The sequence below is a fragment of the Podarcis muralis genome, chromosome 1 (genome assembly GCF_964188315.1).
Source record: "Podarcis muralis chromosome 1, rPodMur119.hap1.1, whole genome shotgun sequence".
In the NCBI taxonomy this organism is placed as follows: Eukaryota; Metazoa; Chordata; class Lepidosauria; order Squamata; family Lacertidae; genus Podarcis; species Podarcis muralis.
Window position 1 is genome coordinate 22130657 of NC_135655.1, and position 16963 is coordinate 22147619.

The window sequence follows — 16963 nt, forward strand, 5'->3', positions numbered from 1 at the left end:
TGCAACAGCGTGCTTGGGCAAGGGAATCTTCACAGGTATCCATGGAAGGTTGTTGCCTACATATTTGGAAGGGGGGAAGGGCTAATCCTTTTCTCCGCAGCTGCCATGCTTCCTGCAGCAGATACTTTGGGGGGGGGGGGGTTGGCAGAGCCAAGTGAGGGAAGCCACAAGTCACATGCAAAGACAAGTGACGTTGGCATTAAACTAGCTGATACAGTAATAGCATACTAACATTGATGAGACTAGAAGCGTGGCTATCAAACACCTGCTTGCTCTGCCATAAGCAAATCTTGCATTATGTCTCTAGGAGCCCATAATCTCTAGAGCAAGCCTACCATTATCTTGTTTCAAACCAGACTGAGTAGGAACTATCCTCTTTGCGCTGCTGGAATGAAAATGAAGCAGCTCTGAGTAAACCACATTTGCAAAAGTTTTTGAACAGGCACAATCATTCCAAAATTTAGCAACATCACTAATTACAACCAACTGCTTTATTGAGATTAAAAAAACCAAATGGTGGCTGAAGAAGACATCGCTTTAAGGGTTCTGAATACACACATTTAAGATTTGCTTGAATAATTAGATCATTAAGTTGAGCACTAATAAGAAAACTGCTTCTGAACATTGGTTTTAACATTATTTACAATATTCTTGCCTTGGTTTTATTATCTAAAATTATTACAAAAAGATCACAAGTTCATTATTTTACAGGTGGGTAAATACCTTTGTAGGCTACCCCTCTGAAACATATACAAACTAGAACAATTACATTATATAAGCTTCCAAACCAGAGATTCCTTGCAGTCTAAAAAGTACAATGATAACCTAGTAGCATCCTGCAGCAACCAATGTATTTACATTCTGTGGGGGCAGGAAATTAACATTTACAGTAATTTCATTGTAAAAAGCTGCTATACAGTAGGAGTTATCAAGGAAATATTATCTAGAATTTGTATGTGTCAGTCTGTTCATTTCAAAGTTTAGCTAGAATTTATGCTTCATTCAATGAGAGGTTCATTAAACCACATTCTAATCCTGTATTCACTCTCTTAAACAAGCAAAATGTCTACAGAACATGATTTGTACTAAAAATTAATAAGAGGGTGTACTTAAATTGAACAGGTATGAATTCTTATTTAAAAACAGATCTGCATGAAAAAGGGGTACCCTGATTAAAAACATTGTTCTGTAAACTTCAGTCAGTGATTTAGGTTTTTCTTTTAACCAATTGAAGAATGATTCATCACCTACAGCTGTTTAGAAGGCTTGTTAATCTTTTTCTAAGTATATACCTTTGGACACTAACCCCATCCCCAATTCCTTCAACACAAATTAATTGGCATTTTTATGAAACCATGATCTTGTTAATTTTCAGCACAGCTGCCATGAAATTAGAGCACATGTTTAAGCTGTAAAGCAGCAAGCATTGCCTTATAGGACAAAAGCCAAGATGAACAGGTAGTCGAATTAAATCAGAAGGGAGGGAAGAATGAAAAGGGGTAGCAAAAAACTTGTCCTTCGATTTCCAGGCCAGTCTAGCTACAGTAGTACTGCATCCGGTCTGTTCTCCTCCTCTTCCGAGACTGAAATTCTTCAAAAAACTGCTGAATGTCTTCTCTCTTAACAACCTGATGGCAAATAAAAGTTGGTGGAAGAAAATAATGGAACTGACACATTTTAAATGTAAGTTAAGGCCTGGATGAAAAGCATGGTGGTCGCTAATAGGGCAGAAATCAAGGCATTTTATTTGGGATGCTAAACAAGGTTTTGAAAGTCAAACTACTAAAGGTCATTTTGAGACATTACACTTTAAAATGAATTATTGAGTCTGTTCTGAAAAATGGCTTAATTCCTCCTAAGGGCTCATGATAGCTAATACACAAATTCCTCTTACCTCCATTAACACCCTTAAAACAATTCTATGAGGAAGATATGGCCCAAGGTCGCCAGTGAGCTTTATGAGTGACCTGAGAAACTGAGGACCTAAGCCTAAAAGCCTTATTACCTTCCAATCCTGTTACAACTGAGTATGATTAATCTGTAAATCAACAAAAGAGAATCGCTATGGAGTTATATACTTACTGTTCCGTCATTCGCAAATCTTCTCAAATAGTCTGTCAGTTCTGTTTTCAAGTCATTGTATTCTGGATTTTAAAAAAATACTGTGTTACTGTAGTTGTGAATTGACTTAATGAATTGTTTTTCTCCCATTTAGCTGACTAATTGCAACCAAATATGGTCCAAGACTCATACTGCTCGTCTACCTCCCCGCTCCTCTGCTCTGCTTTTTTGCTCAACATATCAACTTAGTTTAGCATGGATTTTCCATTCAAGGGAAGTAACAGTACCACTCTATTGAGCATTGGCCAGACTACACAGAGTGCTGTGTTCAGTTCTGTGCACCACAATTTAAGGAGGATATTGACAAGATGGAACACGTGCAGAGAAGGGCAAGCAAGATGATCAAGGGTCTGGAATACCAAGCCTTATGATGGAGCAAGTTTCCTTTCTCCTGCTCCAGAGGGTAGGATTTGAAACATGGATTCAAGTTAAAATAAAGAAGATTCCAACTCAACATCAGGAAGAACGTTCTGACGTTAAGAGCTGTTCAGCAGTGGAACAGACTACCTCAAAAAGTAGTGGACTCTCCTTCCTTGGAGGTTTTTAAGCAGAGGTTGGATGGCCATCTGTCATAGATGCTTCAGCTGAGATTCCAGTATTGAATGAGGTTGTATTAGATGACCCTGGGGCTCCCTTCAACACTATGATTCTATGACCAGCAACTGAAACCAAGCTGCTGCATTCTGCACAACATTCTGCCTAAGCATTCCCCAACCTGGTGCCCTCCCACCAGTATAAAATCTCAATCACTTACCACTGATTAGCTCCACCTGCTGGACTCTATTCATGCTGCTAAGTGTGTCCATTAGAGGATCTCTTCTGTCTGCTTCCTGGTCACTTGTCCCTTTATTCTCATAGGCTAAGACTGTATCACATTCCTCTGTTAGAAATGGGACTTCCAGGTCACAATACATTTTCTAAAAAACAAGAGTTTATTTTAAATACAGAAATGAACTGATCACCTTGGCCTCTTCTCCCTCAACTGGCACCTCAGGGCAGCCATTCTATGAATGGGATACATAGGAAGCAGGGCTCACTCTATCACCTCTGCTATGACAGTCCAGCTCCATTTGTTTTACTCTCTCCTTTCTGACCCGTTTATGCAAGCCACTCTGGGAGCCTCTGGTGTACAAATGCAATCAACCAGTAATATATACTTCCCTTCTTGGGGGGGGAAAAGTTACTAAGTTTTACTCAGACTAGACCCACTGAAATTCATGAACCTAAATTAGTTATGCTCAAACTTATCTGACTACCACCTTAAATATTTCCAAGTACCTCAAAGGAAGAGGTAACAATGTGCAGCTGGAGCCTGCAAATTTCAACGCAAGCCAACAAAAGGTGGAAGTGACAAATGGAGCCAGGCAAGGAAACCTAGGTAATGGGATACAAGGCCAGCAAACATATCCACACAGGATTAAGAATTAAAGGGCAAGAACAGCGGTAGAAGAGGAAAAGCAAAAATGGGACATTTCTCAGCTACTACCTCTTTCCCCATGTATGCATAGAGCTTTGAAATTTGATGACTAGAAAAGACTCCAATTGTGAATCAAATGAATAGACAAATTACAAGCAAGCATCACTCTTTCTTGTAACCTGCCCGATACAATTCATTATATTTTTTCAGACAAAAACAGGTTAAGTCTTGCAGGTTTACGCTTTCCCACTCCTTCCATTTTTATTCAGCCACTTGCAAGTTCATAGGTGAATTGCATTCTAGATAGTTCTAAAGCAAACATGAAAATTGGAGATTTTCAAAAATACATACCATACATTCTTTGCAGGTGCACAATTTGCTTCGCCAGTTGTGTGGCCAAAAGGTGGCCCTGTTCTTCTGTACGTACTGCTTGGCTTTAAGTTCTTGGAATCTGCAGGTGGATTCTTCTTTCTTAACTGTCTGCTGCAAAATGAAAGGTCAGTTTCTTTTCCATATCCATAGGTGTTGTTCATTCTAGCCTGTACACTTCTTACCTTTCTGCAAACTTATTACAAAACTGCGATCTGGTAGCAGTAAGACGATAGTAATGCCATAACTAAAAAATGGAATATGCACATGAGGCTCAGACTTGAATTGAGGTCTGGGGAACCAGGAAAACAAATAGCAAATACCTCACCAAGCCTAACTCCATTTATTCCTCCTGAGGTTCCCAAAATACATTAGCCTTCACGTTCTTCCTAGACATTGTATTGGAAAAACCCTCATCTGGATAAATCTCACAAAAAGAGGAGCTCACAGTTGTTTTCTCAGTCAAAAAATGCACAAACACTGTAACACCGGAAATAATACTTGCTTTCTGACTCCACAGGCACATTTGACATGAATCTTTCTGTTCATTTCAGTCCCACTTGTGAAGGTATCCAACTAAGTTCTACTCAGAGAAGACCCATTAAAATTAACAGATCCATGTTAGTTACTTCCATCAATTTCAGTGGTCTATGAACACTAGATATAACATATAATTATTTTGAGTCTGGGGTTCCTGTTACATTCCACAGCTGCACATGTAGCTACTGGTATCAGCAAGTTCCCATATGGCTTGGACACTAGGGTGCTCATACACACAAAACTGTCTGCCAGGTAATTAGCTGAATTACATGAATTTACATGCTTCACAAAGAGTTACATGCTCACGTAGTTTTGACACAAACTTTTCTTGCCTTTGTAAGGGAAAACAGGCCACTTTTTCAGAGTTGTAGGAGGACCTGTCCCCAACAGAAAGTCAATGTGTGAAGCATTTTATTCCGTTTTTATTCTATTTTATATATTTTATCTTTTGTAATGACCAGCTAGACAAAATAAATAAATACAATTATTCTCTTGCTCGGAGCACAAACGAAAGAAAGATTTTGACCATAAACCACAAAAGAATAAATGCAAAGCTTACCTCAGAACACTCAGAGGCAGAGCTGGTGGATGGCTCATTATTGTGTGCTGCTTTTTCTTCTTCGGTCTTTATTTGATTATCTATACCATTTTCTTTTTTTATTTCTTCAGTTTCTTCAACGTTCAGCACAACTTGATCTTCAGCTGCAGGAGTAACTTTGGTCACAGTGTGAACTGCAAAAGACAGACACCCACAACTAATATTGGCATGCCTGCGCTACAAAATGTTATTTCATTCTCAAAAACCTGAAACGTTATTTCTGTCTCGGTAGTAGTGCCCTCCCTGTGGAATACCCTCCCTTCAGATGTCAAGGAGATAAAGAACTATACAACTTTTAGAAGATTTCTGAAGGCAGCCCTGTATCGGGAAGTTTTTAATGTTTCATGCTTTATTATGTTTTATATACTATGTAAGCTGCCCAGAGTGGCTAGGGAAACCCAGTCAGATGGGCAGGGTATAAATAATAAAATTATTAATTTTTATTACCCACCACAAAAGGTCAGGTGATACACTATACCTAACATTAAGAAATCTCAAAGCGCAAGAGCACAATTCACTCAGCCAAAATTAAGACTGCTGCAACCTAAACAAGTCAAAGTTGTGGTAATTTTAATGAAACTAAGATGGGTAAAATCAAAAACTTGCATTAGTGAGGCTAAGCTGCTGCTCCAGGTTAAAAATATTAGCACAACAGCTGCCCTTATTCTCCTCACCTGCTATCTGTGAGGCATATGCCCACAGGAAAGGGCAACGATCCATGCAAGCCTGACACACCATTTCGTGAAAATCCCCACTATCTGGAGGGATTGCACCAAGATGCTGGAGGTGGAAATGAGAACACACGGGAAACACATATTAACAAATTATTCTTCAACAACAAAATGGGAAACCAGTGATCCTCAAGCACTGGAACACATCTTTTTTCTTCTTTACACTCTAAACTAGGTACAGTGGTGCCTCGCAAGACGAAAAGAATCCGTTCCGCGATTCTCTTCGTCTAGCGGTTTTTTCGTCTTGCGAAGCAACCCCATTAGCGGCTAAGCAGATTAGCGCTATTAGCGGTTTAGCGGCTATTAAAGGCTTAGCGGCTAAGCTGCTAAAAGGCTATTAGCGGCTTTGAAAAAGGGGGGGGAAGCGGGGGGGAAATGGCAAGACTCGCAAGACATTTTCGTCTTGCGAAGCAAGCCCATAGGGAAATTCGTCTTGCGAAGCGCCTCCAAAACGGAAAACCCTTTCGTCTAGCGGGTTTTCCGTCTTGCGAGGCATTCGTCTTGCGGGGCACCACTGTACGAACACTTATGGAATCTTTAGAAGTTGGTGTTTTATTAAAAATGAAGTTGGGTACAAAATAGTTCATAGGAGTGAACTGGTGGCATTCATCTGTCTCAGGAAATAATGGAGGAGTGCGCTTCTGGGGGTGAAGTCAAACTGTTGGGAGAGTTGTAGCACTCCAAATTAAGTATCAGGGTGTCTCTGAGCACAAAGTGGCTGGGGAAACCCAGCCAGATGGGCAGGGGTATAAATAATAAATGATTATTATATTATGTTCAGCTCAGGAGTTTGTTTTAATACCAACTGAGTTCACAGTCCTTTTACACAAAAATCCACTCCTAATTTCCCCCTGGGAGGGATGGGGGAGAAAGAAGAGCTTAGCTTAGAATCCAGAAATTCAGCAATCTAATTAGAAATTGAGAATCAGATATTCCTTCATATTTAATGTAGAAAGCACCCCTAATTTTACCTCTGCCCATGGCATACCGTGTGACCCAGGCATTTGTGTAAATGAAGGGTTAACTTTACTTTACAATCTTTCATCCTTACTAGAACATGTAATGGCTAAACCTCATCTAAACATTGCCTGTTCCAATAAGGAGGAGATTTAACTATCCAACTGTAAACAGTTTTAAGTGTATAGGTTTGCAACATAAACTCAATTATTCCAGAGTATTGCTTGAGGGATCTATGCAATTATTTTGAATTAAGGAGGCTGAGGAAGCGAGCCCTGTACAAGTTAGAAAATCTGGTCTGACAGGTTAAATTTATCACTTTAACATTTCCAACCCTTTCCATTTAATGAAGTGATTTTATTACATGGGCTTACCCTTCCATGAAACCAGTCTTCACAAACTATGCACTGGATCATTTCATCTGGAATCTAAAAATAGAGCCAAAATATTACAAAATTATCTTTGTCAGGCTACCTTTGAAGATGGTTCAACGAGTGCAAAATGGTGCTGTACTTTGCTTATTGAGAAGCTTGAGATAGCAATCTCCTCAATCACCTATATTAAAACATCTGCCCTGCCTGCAGATTCATTTCCATGATTTTAACTTTTAAAGCCTTAAATTGTTAGGGTCCCAATTACCTTAGGGAACACTACTATCACTACATTTTCTAATACAGTGGTACCTCGGGTTACAGACGCTTCAGGTTACAGGCTCCACTAACCCAGAAATAGTACCTCGGGTTAAGAACTTTGCTTCAGGATGAGAACAGAAATCGCACGGTGGCAGCAGGAGGCCCCATTAGCTAAAGTGGTATGTCAGGTTAAGAACAGTTTCAGGTTAAGAACGGACCTCCAGAACGAATTAAGTTCTTAACCCGAGGTACCACTGTAGTGAACACCATAATTTAACTAAACACCGTGTGAGTAATACTTATTTTGTCTGTTTTCAATCTTCCAACATTTAGCTATAATGGATGGCTCCAAGTTCCAATATTATGAAAAGTCAATTTGGCACTGGATAAGCCTAGAGAACACGATGAAATAGCCTGCATAAAAAATACCCTGATGTTGCCAGTTTGTGCAATTTCTTGCATCATGGCACATGATCAGTAGCAATGTACACATTGCAGAGCTTTGTTTTCCACCAACTACCTCTGTCAAACATCTCTTTTTGCCTATTTTAAAATGGATAACAAAACATAGTAAAGTTACTAAAATTTACTAGAACTGCACACATATAAAAATATTTGCATGTACAAGACGTCAGCATCTTACCTCATCATCAGGATCTGGGTAAGGTCTTTTACAAACACAATATAATCCAAAGAAGTTATCGTTATATTTATTTGCTGGATTCACCATTGCCTTCTCCTAGAAATAAGTTAGGACATATGTCTTAAACAAAAAACAAGAGGAAAACAAATACTCTAGAAAAACCATTAAATCATGGTATGTATCTTACTTTTAGCCATCCCAGAAAGCTAAACTTTGCTATTATGTCCAGTCATATTAAATGCATATCACATGTCCCTTATTGAATCTCACTTCAAGCCTGAAAAATTTATATACTCTATAAACCTTTGAGGTTTTGGAAGGGAAAGAACTTGAAGTAATCAGAAGAGAAAGAGGATGAACTCTTTTTTTCCTTGAAGGCAGAGTCAAACAATAAAAGAAAAAGAAAAGAGTTCTCTCAATTGAAGTTAATGGAGACTCAATGTGCCCATCTGACTCAGATGCCATCTCTGGACTGCAAGCTGTGGCCCACATTAAAAAGCACACTCATATTTCTCCAAGTACTTGAGTCCAGCAGGTTAATAAAAAGCACATTAATATCATGTTTACAGACAACAGTGTACACTCTAGGGCTGAGCAATATTTATATATCATCAGCTAAATATCACAGTATCTCGATATATCCCAACATATATTGGCGACGGTGGAGGACCTTGCTGGCAAATGGTCCCGCCATACCTCCCTGCAGCAGCGGAGGGTGCGCCAAGCTTCCCCACAGCAACCAAGGGCCTTGACGAGACTCCCTGCTGCGGTGGAGGGCCTTAAAATGTAAAGAAGTAGTAGTTTTAATAAAAATATTAAATAAACTTCGATATAATTTTCAACTAATTCAAGTGATTTACTACTCAGATTGTATCTGCTTCCCCACTCAGAGGTCTAAGTGGAATCTATGCATGCATAAGCCCCACAAAGTTCAACTGAACTTACTTCTACTTTCCTGGGAGTAAGCCTCATTGAATTCAGTAGGGCTCGCTTGTGAGTAGACACACATGAGCTTGCACTGGTTACTGAAAAACACCCTCCCCATCATTCTCCCATTTCACCAAAAGGCAGCCAGCTAAATCTTCTTCCCTCCATCCCCACCCCCCACCCCACCCCCCACACAGAAGGGCCTCTTCAAAAGCCCTCATCCCACCAATCTCTCTCTTTTTATCAGAGAAAGGGAGGGCAAGCAAGCAAAAAGATAGTTTCCTTTAAATAAAAAAACCCTTCCTTTTTGATATGGAGGAAAGCTATTTAAGGGGGAACCAACAATATAAACACCACCAAAAAATAATAATGAAAACTTCCATCAGTGGGGGGGGGGGGGAGTTTGAGGAAAGCAAGATGTGCTTTCCAGTTATTTGTTTACTTTTCAGCTGGATCTTTGATTGCTGGACCTTCATTGTCTAGCCAGCAGGCTCTGCAAAATTAGCTGAGCCCTAAGCGCTGTGGGTTAAACCACTGTGCCACCTGGGCTTGCCGATGGAAATGTCAGAGGTTCGAGTCCCAGCGACGGGGTGAGCTCCCATTGTTCAGTCCCAGCTCCTGCCAACCTATCAGTTTGAAAGCACGCAGTGTACCGCTCCTGCAGGAAGGTAAATGGTGTTTCCGTGCGCTGCTCTGGTTTTGCCAGAAGCTGCTTAGTCATGCTGGCCACATGACCCAGAAAAACTGTGGAAGCAGTCGCTGGCCTGTAAAGCGAGATGAGCAACTGGACTTAATTGTCAGTGGTCCCTTTACCCCTTGACCTTTAAGTGGAAAGATACCTGTGAAGATGAAAGAGTTTGCTAGTTTGTGTGAGGGCTTATCGTCATTTAGAAGGGAGGAGGGAGAGAGCAAACAAAGCTAGAGAGGTGGTGCTAGCAAATTATCAAATCCAAACTCTTCTACTCTTCTTCTTATAAGCCAGCAAATGAAATCTGCATTTCTGTGCAGAGTCAATCCACTGGACACTAAATAAAGCTAGCCTGGGCCAACAGCTATGAAGAACTTTGCAAATTTCATTTCAATCTCACTTTTGAAATGCATGTTTGTGAGAGAGAGGAGAAAAGAAATTACAAGTAAAAGTTCTCACACTAAAGAAACAAGAGTTTAGCTACAATCACACTCCAAAAATGAAACAGAATTATACTTACTGGAAGTAGTTTGCATTGCAAATTTTTGAATTTGCTGTTTCCACAATCACAGCGGAAGTTTCTAAGAGGGGAAAAAAGAGTTCCGACAGGGCTTTTTTTAGTTTTAGCAACATCAGTTACATCTCAGGAAAGTTACAGATAGGTAGCCATGTTGGTCTGCCATAGTCAAAACAAAAAAAATTCCTTCCAGTAGCACCTTAAAGACCAACTAAGTTAGTTCTTGGTATGAGCTTTCGTGTGCATGCACACTTCTTCAGATACACTGAAACAGAAGTTGCCAGATCCTTCTATATAGTGAGAAGGTGGGGAGGGGAAAGTTAACTTTCTCAGGAAAGTTAACTGTATTCATAAATGGATGAAAAATCCCTACTTCTGACCAGGATCATTCAACCACACCCAAAAAGGTTTTTATCAAAGCAGACATCTGAGTTACAAATTTGATGATTATTATACTATCATGAACAAGATCATGTCATTTTGGTGAGTCTGTAGCACTACTTATTTTGGTTGTGTCTCATTGGAGGCTCATAAACAGCAGCCAAAGGTTTTTCTTTTAAACCTAACATATCCAATATTTTTCTATGTCTGCTAAACCTCAGTAACATTTTCCTCGCAGTTACAATCCTGAGTTTCAAAGAGTTGTTGTATACACTGGCAGAGGAAGAGGAGTGCGGGGGAGAACACCGCCTCTGGCAGCACGATCCCGGTGGGGTCCCATCGCAGCTGCCCCCCCGGCCGTGCTGGGCCCCCACAGGTGGCATGCCCCGCCCCCAGGACGCGCCCCAGCCCAGCCCCCACCACTGCTTGTATAAAAGAGTTACAGTGGCAACAAAATGGCAATTCTAGTTTAATAATAATAAATTTTATTTATACCCCGCCCTCCCCAGCCAAGACCGGGCTCAGGGCAGCTAACAACCAATGATAAAAACAAGTTGATTGAAATACAACTTTAAAAAAATATTAAAATACATTAAAACAATTAAAACATTAAAATGCAGCCTGCATTTAGTTTAGCTGCATTAATGTTGTACAGTAGAGGAAATAAATTGATTTTAGGTATACTACTTTACTATTGCTGGCAACCCTGAGATCACTGGGTGGAATAACTGATTTTAGAAGGTTTTACTGTAACTGTTTTTTTTAAAAATTAAACTGATTTATAATGTTCTGGTTTTTAAAACTGTAGATCTGTTTGTCACCCTGGGCTCCTTCAGGGAGTGGGATATAAATTCAATCAATCAGTCAATGTTACCTTTTTGTATACAGCTCAAATAACTTGTGGGTGCCATGACATTCATAACTGCATGCTAAACAGATCCCTGCTGGTTCTTCTCCTGGCGGCGTGCACGTACTGCAGGCATACAAGGCTTGCCTCTTTACAGCTCCCTGGAAAAGAGACAGCAGCATAAAAATGGAGATGTTAGGGAATGCCAGTCTGGGAATTTGAAGCTGAGCAAAACTGAATTCTGCGTACAGAAACCAAATCCAGCTTTCATTTTCAAAGGAGATTCTATAATGGCTCCCATGTTCTCAAGTAGCTGTGTCCTACAACTTAGGACTGATTATTCCAGATTCAGCCAACAAGATGTGTCCACATTAGAAATTTCACTTAGGCAGCTAAAATAACAGGCAGCCAAAAAATGCTGTATACTCAATGCCAGGTTTGTTTCTGAAAAGGGAACAAAAGTACCAGGGTGTTACATGGTGTTGTATAAGTGCACTGCAGTATAAATAAGCTTCCAAATAATCCCATATTTTCATTATCTAGATAACAAGCTACTGATGGGGGGGGGGGTCAGACAAAATAAGCGGAAAGGGACAAAATTGCCCTTGCCTAAGCAACAGTAGGAGGCAACCATCATTCACTGCTGTTTTACACAATTCTTCCTTGTTTCACAGGCAATGTATAAGCAGCGTATTTTGATGTTTCAGCTGTTTTCTTCCCTAATGAACAAGGTATATAAAGAGTATCATGCACAGATGGGGATCGCTGTCCAGTGTATTTAGGTGTATGAACCTTAGTCTAAAGCTATCCCAGTTTATTTTCAAACATACCAAGACACCCACACACCCTCCTCCTTGCTTCAGCTATCGCAAGACGGCTTGAGGTTACTGCAAGATACTACCAAGATATGTGACGCCTAACTTTTGTCCAGGAGTATGCCAATATGAGGAAAAACAAGAGATGCAGCCAGATGATCAACAAACTTCAGAATGATCATCACTGGCCAGAATACACTCCTGGAGCAGTGAGAATGGAGTTACGTCAAAATCATGAAAAAAAGAGAGTAGGCAAAGGGGGCATTCGTAACTACAATATTAAGTACACTGTACTGTAATCTTTTAGAAGACATTATTAAGATTCCAATGACCATTCCATGCCCTTCATTTCGTTTAACCACACTAAAGTCTGATTACAATGGGACCAGAAGAACAAACCAAAGTATGGAGAAAAGATCCCCGTGACTGGTTGCCCTGCAAAAGAAAACTATTGCTCCACAAGACCTTTTTTCGGGTGTAAAAGCCTAGCTACCTTTTCCATATACGCATTATGCTCTTTGGCTTTATAATCCATGCACATCTGTTAACACAGTCCTATCCCATCCACCTTTCCAAACAGGGTTTTAAAAAGTACAAGGGAAACTAACAAAAGCACGAGGTCAGCTAAAGAGAAAAACACCAAGACGTTCGGCCGCTGTTGAATGGAGCTCGGCCGCCGCGTTGCCATCTTGTTGACCACTGCGGGTGCGTTTCTACAGATGATTTTTTTAAACTGCATTATAGGGTTTACGATGCATATGCGAGGCTCTTGTTTGTTTGTCAGCCACTTTGGGATTCATTTGAGCGGAAAGTCCATGAATCTTTAGTAGGCTGAGCAGAGTGGCTGGGGAAACCCAGCCAGATGGGCGGAGTATAAACAATAAAATAAATAAATAAATAATAATAATAATAATAAGATGATGATGATGAAGGAGCGGAGTTACTTCAAATAATGATAATAATAATAAGATGATGATGATGAAGGAGCGGAGTTACTTCAAATAATGACTAACGAAATAAACAGGAGCGCCCACCCGAGCTCAGGCATTCCTCTTTCCTTCTGCCCCCGCTTCCCCTGGCCCCCCAACCCCCTCAACCGCCCCTCCTCCCCCCCCCAAGCCCCTCAGGGGCTGCAAAGGGAAGTCCCACCTGGCGGGGCCCCGCCCCTCTCTCCTCGCCCCCGCGGGGCTCACCTGAGAGTAGCTGCAGCGCTCGTGGTCGCTCCCGCCCAGCACGGCGCGCGCCTCCTTCTCGAGCTCCTCGCTCTCGGCCAGCACCTCGGCTAGCGACACCACGGGCTCCTCCGCGCTCCTCTCGCCTTCTTCGCCCTCGTCGCCAGGTAGGCCGGCGCCAGACGCCGCCGCCTCTTTCTCCATCCTCAACTAACGCACGCAGCTCCCTTTCCCTCCCTGGTCGGTGAAGGGGAGGAGGGGGAGGAAAAGGCGGGAAAACGCCAAACCGCCACCAGAGAGCGCCCGGCGCACGCCGGAAGCGGAAAGCGAGGGGTCCGCTGTCCTGCGCCGCCGCCACCCAGACGCTACGAGATAAAAGGCGCTCGGTGGGGAGGAGCAGGAAGGAGAGGTAGGGCGTGGGGGGTGGGAGGGAGGTTCACGCGACGCCAACGAGGCCCACGTGAGCTCCAGAAGCCAATCACAAAAGGGGGAGGAGACGAAGGCGGGAGGAGAAGACAATGAAACGGCTCGTAAGCAGTTGAGTGAGGCGCGTGCGCCGGGTAGGCGGGGCCAGAGTGGCGGTTGGAAAAGCCGCCTCCTCGGTTAGGGATTGGCTGCCTGTTTCCAGGGCGGGGGAAAGGCAGAGGGGAAGCGGAGCGATGGAGTTGCGGGCGGAATTGACGGGCCGCGACGGGCTGAAGCGGCCGCTGAGGGTCCGCTGCGAGCCGCCGGGAGAGTTGCGGGGCCTGCTCAGCGGCCTAGCTCAGCTGCGGGAACAGGTCTCCGCGCTGCTTGGCCCCCTGGTGCAGCAGGAGAGCGGCGCCGGCGACCGAGCCGGGCCTGGAGGTGAGGAGGCCCCGGTCTCGGCCACGAGTTCCCGCCTCGCCCGAGAGGAGAGGAAAGAGGCCTCGTCCTGCTTCCTAGCAACCAAGTGCCCCTTTGGGTACTTGGAACTCAGCAGCAGGTGGAGCCTCCTCAGATGCCACAACAAAGCCTTTCGGTTCTTATTTTGGCTATTTTGAATTTACTGACATGTCTCCATGTTTGTATTTGTATATTTGTCCTCTGCTTTGAGTGTTTGGGCACAACTCGTTGTGGGAAAGAGGCATAGAAATAAAATCAGTGAAAGGGCAATGGGTCACTCGGTTGGTTGGAGCGTGGTGCTGATAACGCCAAGGTTGCAGGTTCAGGCCCTGTAATGGGGCAGCTGCATATTCCTGCGTTGCAGGGCGAGATGACCCTCAGGGTCCCTTCCAACTCTACAATTCTATGATTTTGTGAAATCAAAAAAATAAAAATGTAGAATAGGCATAATTAACTAATGTACATTGATTTCGCTGGGTTTACCCTGAGCTTTAACTTCAATACCATTTGTGAATAGAGTCTATACCACTTTATTCTTAACATGTAATTCTGCTTGTGCAGACCAGGTCTATGCTAATATACCTCTTCTATGATCTGCTGAGGACCTAAAGCCCTAAACCCTAAAGCTTTGGATTACAGTTACCATAGTCTCCGAAAACTGTCTTATCAGTGGGGTTGATCAGAGTTGTAGTCCAATGTCTCATGGGCCACACAAGTTTCCCATCCATTGTGTACGAACACTTTGCATATACATTCCTAACTCTTGAACATGCCTCTTGCAAAAGTACACTTAACTGCTAGTATCTCTTGACTTCTTATACCCAGTTCAAGCAACACCAATGAAATCTTTTTCTTTTAGGTGATGATGATGATGATGATGATGAACAGAATGATGATGATGATGATGAAGAAAATGTCATTGCCAAAGCATGTGCTGATGGACCACCATTAAAACGGATAAAGACACAGTCCTGATGAAAACTACAAACATTTTTCTACTGAATTTGAGTTTAATCACATACACATTTTCCCTCTGGGAAAATTTCTGGGATGTTTTGTTAAAACAGCCCTGATGAAAACTGCAGGTTTTTTCCTATGGAATTTGAGTTTTGTTTTTTAGACACTTTCCTCCTGAGGAAACTTCTGGGCTACTTTTTAAACTAGAAATGCACTGTCCTTTTTATTATTTACTGTTACCACAAATCAAAAGGGAAGCTTATTTGTGGAGTATTATGTGAAATACTGAAGCAACCAAGGAAAAGACCATGTATATAAGAAAGAATTATCTCCCTTCTTTGAGGGGAAAGGGCCAGTAGTGAAATAAATTAGAGTTGTTTATTTTCAGTACTAACTTCATAAATAAACTGGGAGTAGAAAGTAAGGAAGTAATAGAGGGGAAAGATTGTTAAAAGAGAAAGAAGTGAATGTAAAAGGAGCAGGCAGGAGGAATGGAAGCAGGAAGAGGAAATAAGGTATGAACATGAAAGAACGGGAGAAGAAATTATGAGTAAAAAATACTTTGTGATATATGGGGTGGGAAGGGGGGAAATAGAAAAGAGCTTCTATTTTAAGTCACTTAGAGCAAATTCTTCCTGAAATGGGGAAGCTGAATCACAGTATTTCCAGTAGCTGCGCTTAGCTTGAGAAAAGTTGAACTATAGAATTCATTTCCAGTAGGAAACTGCTGTAGCAAAGAATCTAGCAATTTCCCAAGATGGATTAGATACCAATAGAAAATGGTGTCCACAATTGCCAGCTGATTGTGCTAAACTGCCTGCATGTGGTTATGTATATCCTAATCCTCTCATTGGAGTGATTAAAAAAATTAAAACTTCTTAACAATTCCAGTGACGGCAAAAGTGATGCCAACTAAGATCGATCTCTGAAGGCTTTCTGAAAGAATAAAGTATTCAGTGGAGGCTGAAAAGACAAGCAAGATGGTACATGTGTAATAGTCAACAGGCTTATATGACTGGTTCTGTCCCTGCACCTCCATTTTGGCATTTTGTTTACGAAAGTTTTTAATGTTTGATGTTTTATCGTGTTTGTTGGGAGCTGCCCAGAGTGGCTGAGGAAGCCTAGCCATATGGGCGGGGTATAAATTATTATTATTATTATTATTAGTCACTGATGGGCCTCAGTAATTGTCACCTTTTAATTGAGCCCTGGGAGTAGAGAGTTTTGAGAGCCTCCTGTCTTAAGCACAACTTCTAATGTGACATTTGTCTATGGCATTACCTAAGAATGAAAGACCATGAGAATTTTACATTTCAATAATACTTTAAGTTCTTTCTGTGGTAGATTTAAAAAAAAAATTAAATTAAGTATCCCTTTAAAAGAGCCTGAGGCAGAACAATAACTCAAAAGTAATTCAAACAAACGTATCAAAGACTACACTTGTAATCTATGACTAAATCAAAGAAATTTAAAGATGTTTCCCATGTAAATAAACAGTTGGAGACAAAGAAAATGTGCCTGGGCGTGTGCATCAAGCATTCACAATACAACAAAGTAGAATATATCATGAACTGTGTTCGTTTATATGCTGTCCAAGTGTTTACTTTCCATGACATGCATTAAAACTGCTGTCACTCAGATGCAAAGCTAGCTACTGTTGAGTATTACACACACATGCTTCATGCCAGTCACCTTCCTCTCTGGAAGATGAGATTAAATGCTTTTGCTTCTGTTTCTATACAACAGTTTAACATTATGTCTGAACCTAGGCAAAGCTATGGTTTACC

General features: G+C 41.6%; 2 protein-coding genes across 5 annotated transcripts; one reads left to right on the top strand and one right to left on the bottom strand.

Moving 5' to 3' along the window:
• Positions 1 to 473: 473 nt before the first annotated feature.
• Positions 474 to 13744, bottom strand: UBR7 (ubiquitin protein ligase E3 component n-recognin 7). Of its 3 annotated transcripts, none has more exons than XM_077924532.1 (11): positions 13377 to 13744; positions 11396 to 11529; positions 10144 to 10204; positions 8009 to 8104; positions 7108 to 7161; positions 5720 to 5825; positions 5007 to 5179; positions 3890 to 4018; positions 2876 to 3038; positions 2083 to 2144; positions 474 to 1628 (listed from the first exon to the last, which is right to left on the bottom strand). In XM_077924532.1, exons 1-11 carry the CDS (start codon positions 13557 to 13559, stop codon positions 1536 to 1538), a joined length of 1254 nt encoding a protein of 417 aa, XP_077780658.1. In that variant the 5' UTR covers positions 13560 to 13744; the 3' UTR covers positions 474 to 1535. The 3 variants fall into 3 exon arrangements, with proteins under 3 accessions (XP_077780658.1, XP_077780661.1, XP_077780656.1); XM_077924535.1 differs by having other exon boundaries at positions 3890 to 4021; positions 5007 to 5149; positions 13377 to 13743; XM_077924530.1 differs by having other exon boundaries at positions 3890 to 4021; positions 13377 to 13742.
• A 125-nt stretch (positions 13745 to 13869) lies between these two features.
• GON7 (GON7 subunit of KEOPS complex) lies at positions 13870 to 16689 on the top strand. Of its 2 annotated transcripts, none has more exons than XM_077924542.1 (2): positions 13870 to 14319; positions 15079 to 15097. In XM_077924542.1, exons 1-2 carry the CDS (start codon positions 14015 to 14017, stop codon positions 15080 to 15082), a joined length of 309 nt encoding a protein of 102 aa, XP_077780668.1. In that variant the 5' UTR covers positions 13870 to 14014; the 3' UTR covers positions 15083 to 15097. The 2 variants fall into 2 exon arrangements, with proteins under 2 accessions (XP_077780668.1, XP_028573023.2); XM_028717190.2 differs by having other exon boundaries at positions 13879 to 14201; positions 15079 to 16689.
• The last annotated feature ends 274 nt before the right edge of the window (positions 16690 to 16963 follow it).

Excerpts from the sequence above, each read along its gene's own strand:
- UBR7 (XM_077924530.1), bottom strand. The coding sequence starts at position 13,559 with ATGGAGAAAGAGGCGGCGGCGTCTGGCGCCGGCCTACCTGGCGACGAG. Across the intron at positions 10,205-11,395 it reads TTTGAGCTGTATACAAAAAG|AAACTTCCGCTGTGATTGTG; the intron begins GTAACATTGACT and ends TTCCCCTCTTAG. Across the intron at positions 1,629-2,082 it reads GATTTGCGAATGACGGAACA|GTTGTTAAGAGAGAAGACAT; the intron begins GTAAGTATATAA and ends ATTTGCCATCAG.
- GON7 (XM_077924542.1), top strand. The coding sequence starts at position 14,015 with ATGGAGTTGCGGGCGGAATTGACGGGCCGCGACGGGCTGAAGCGGCCG.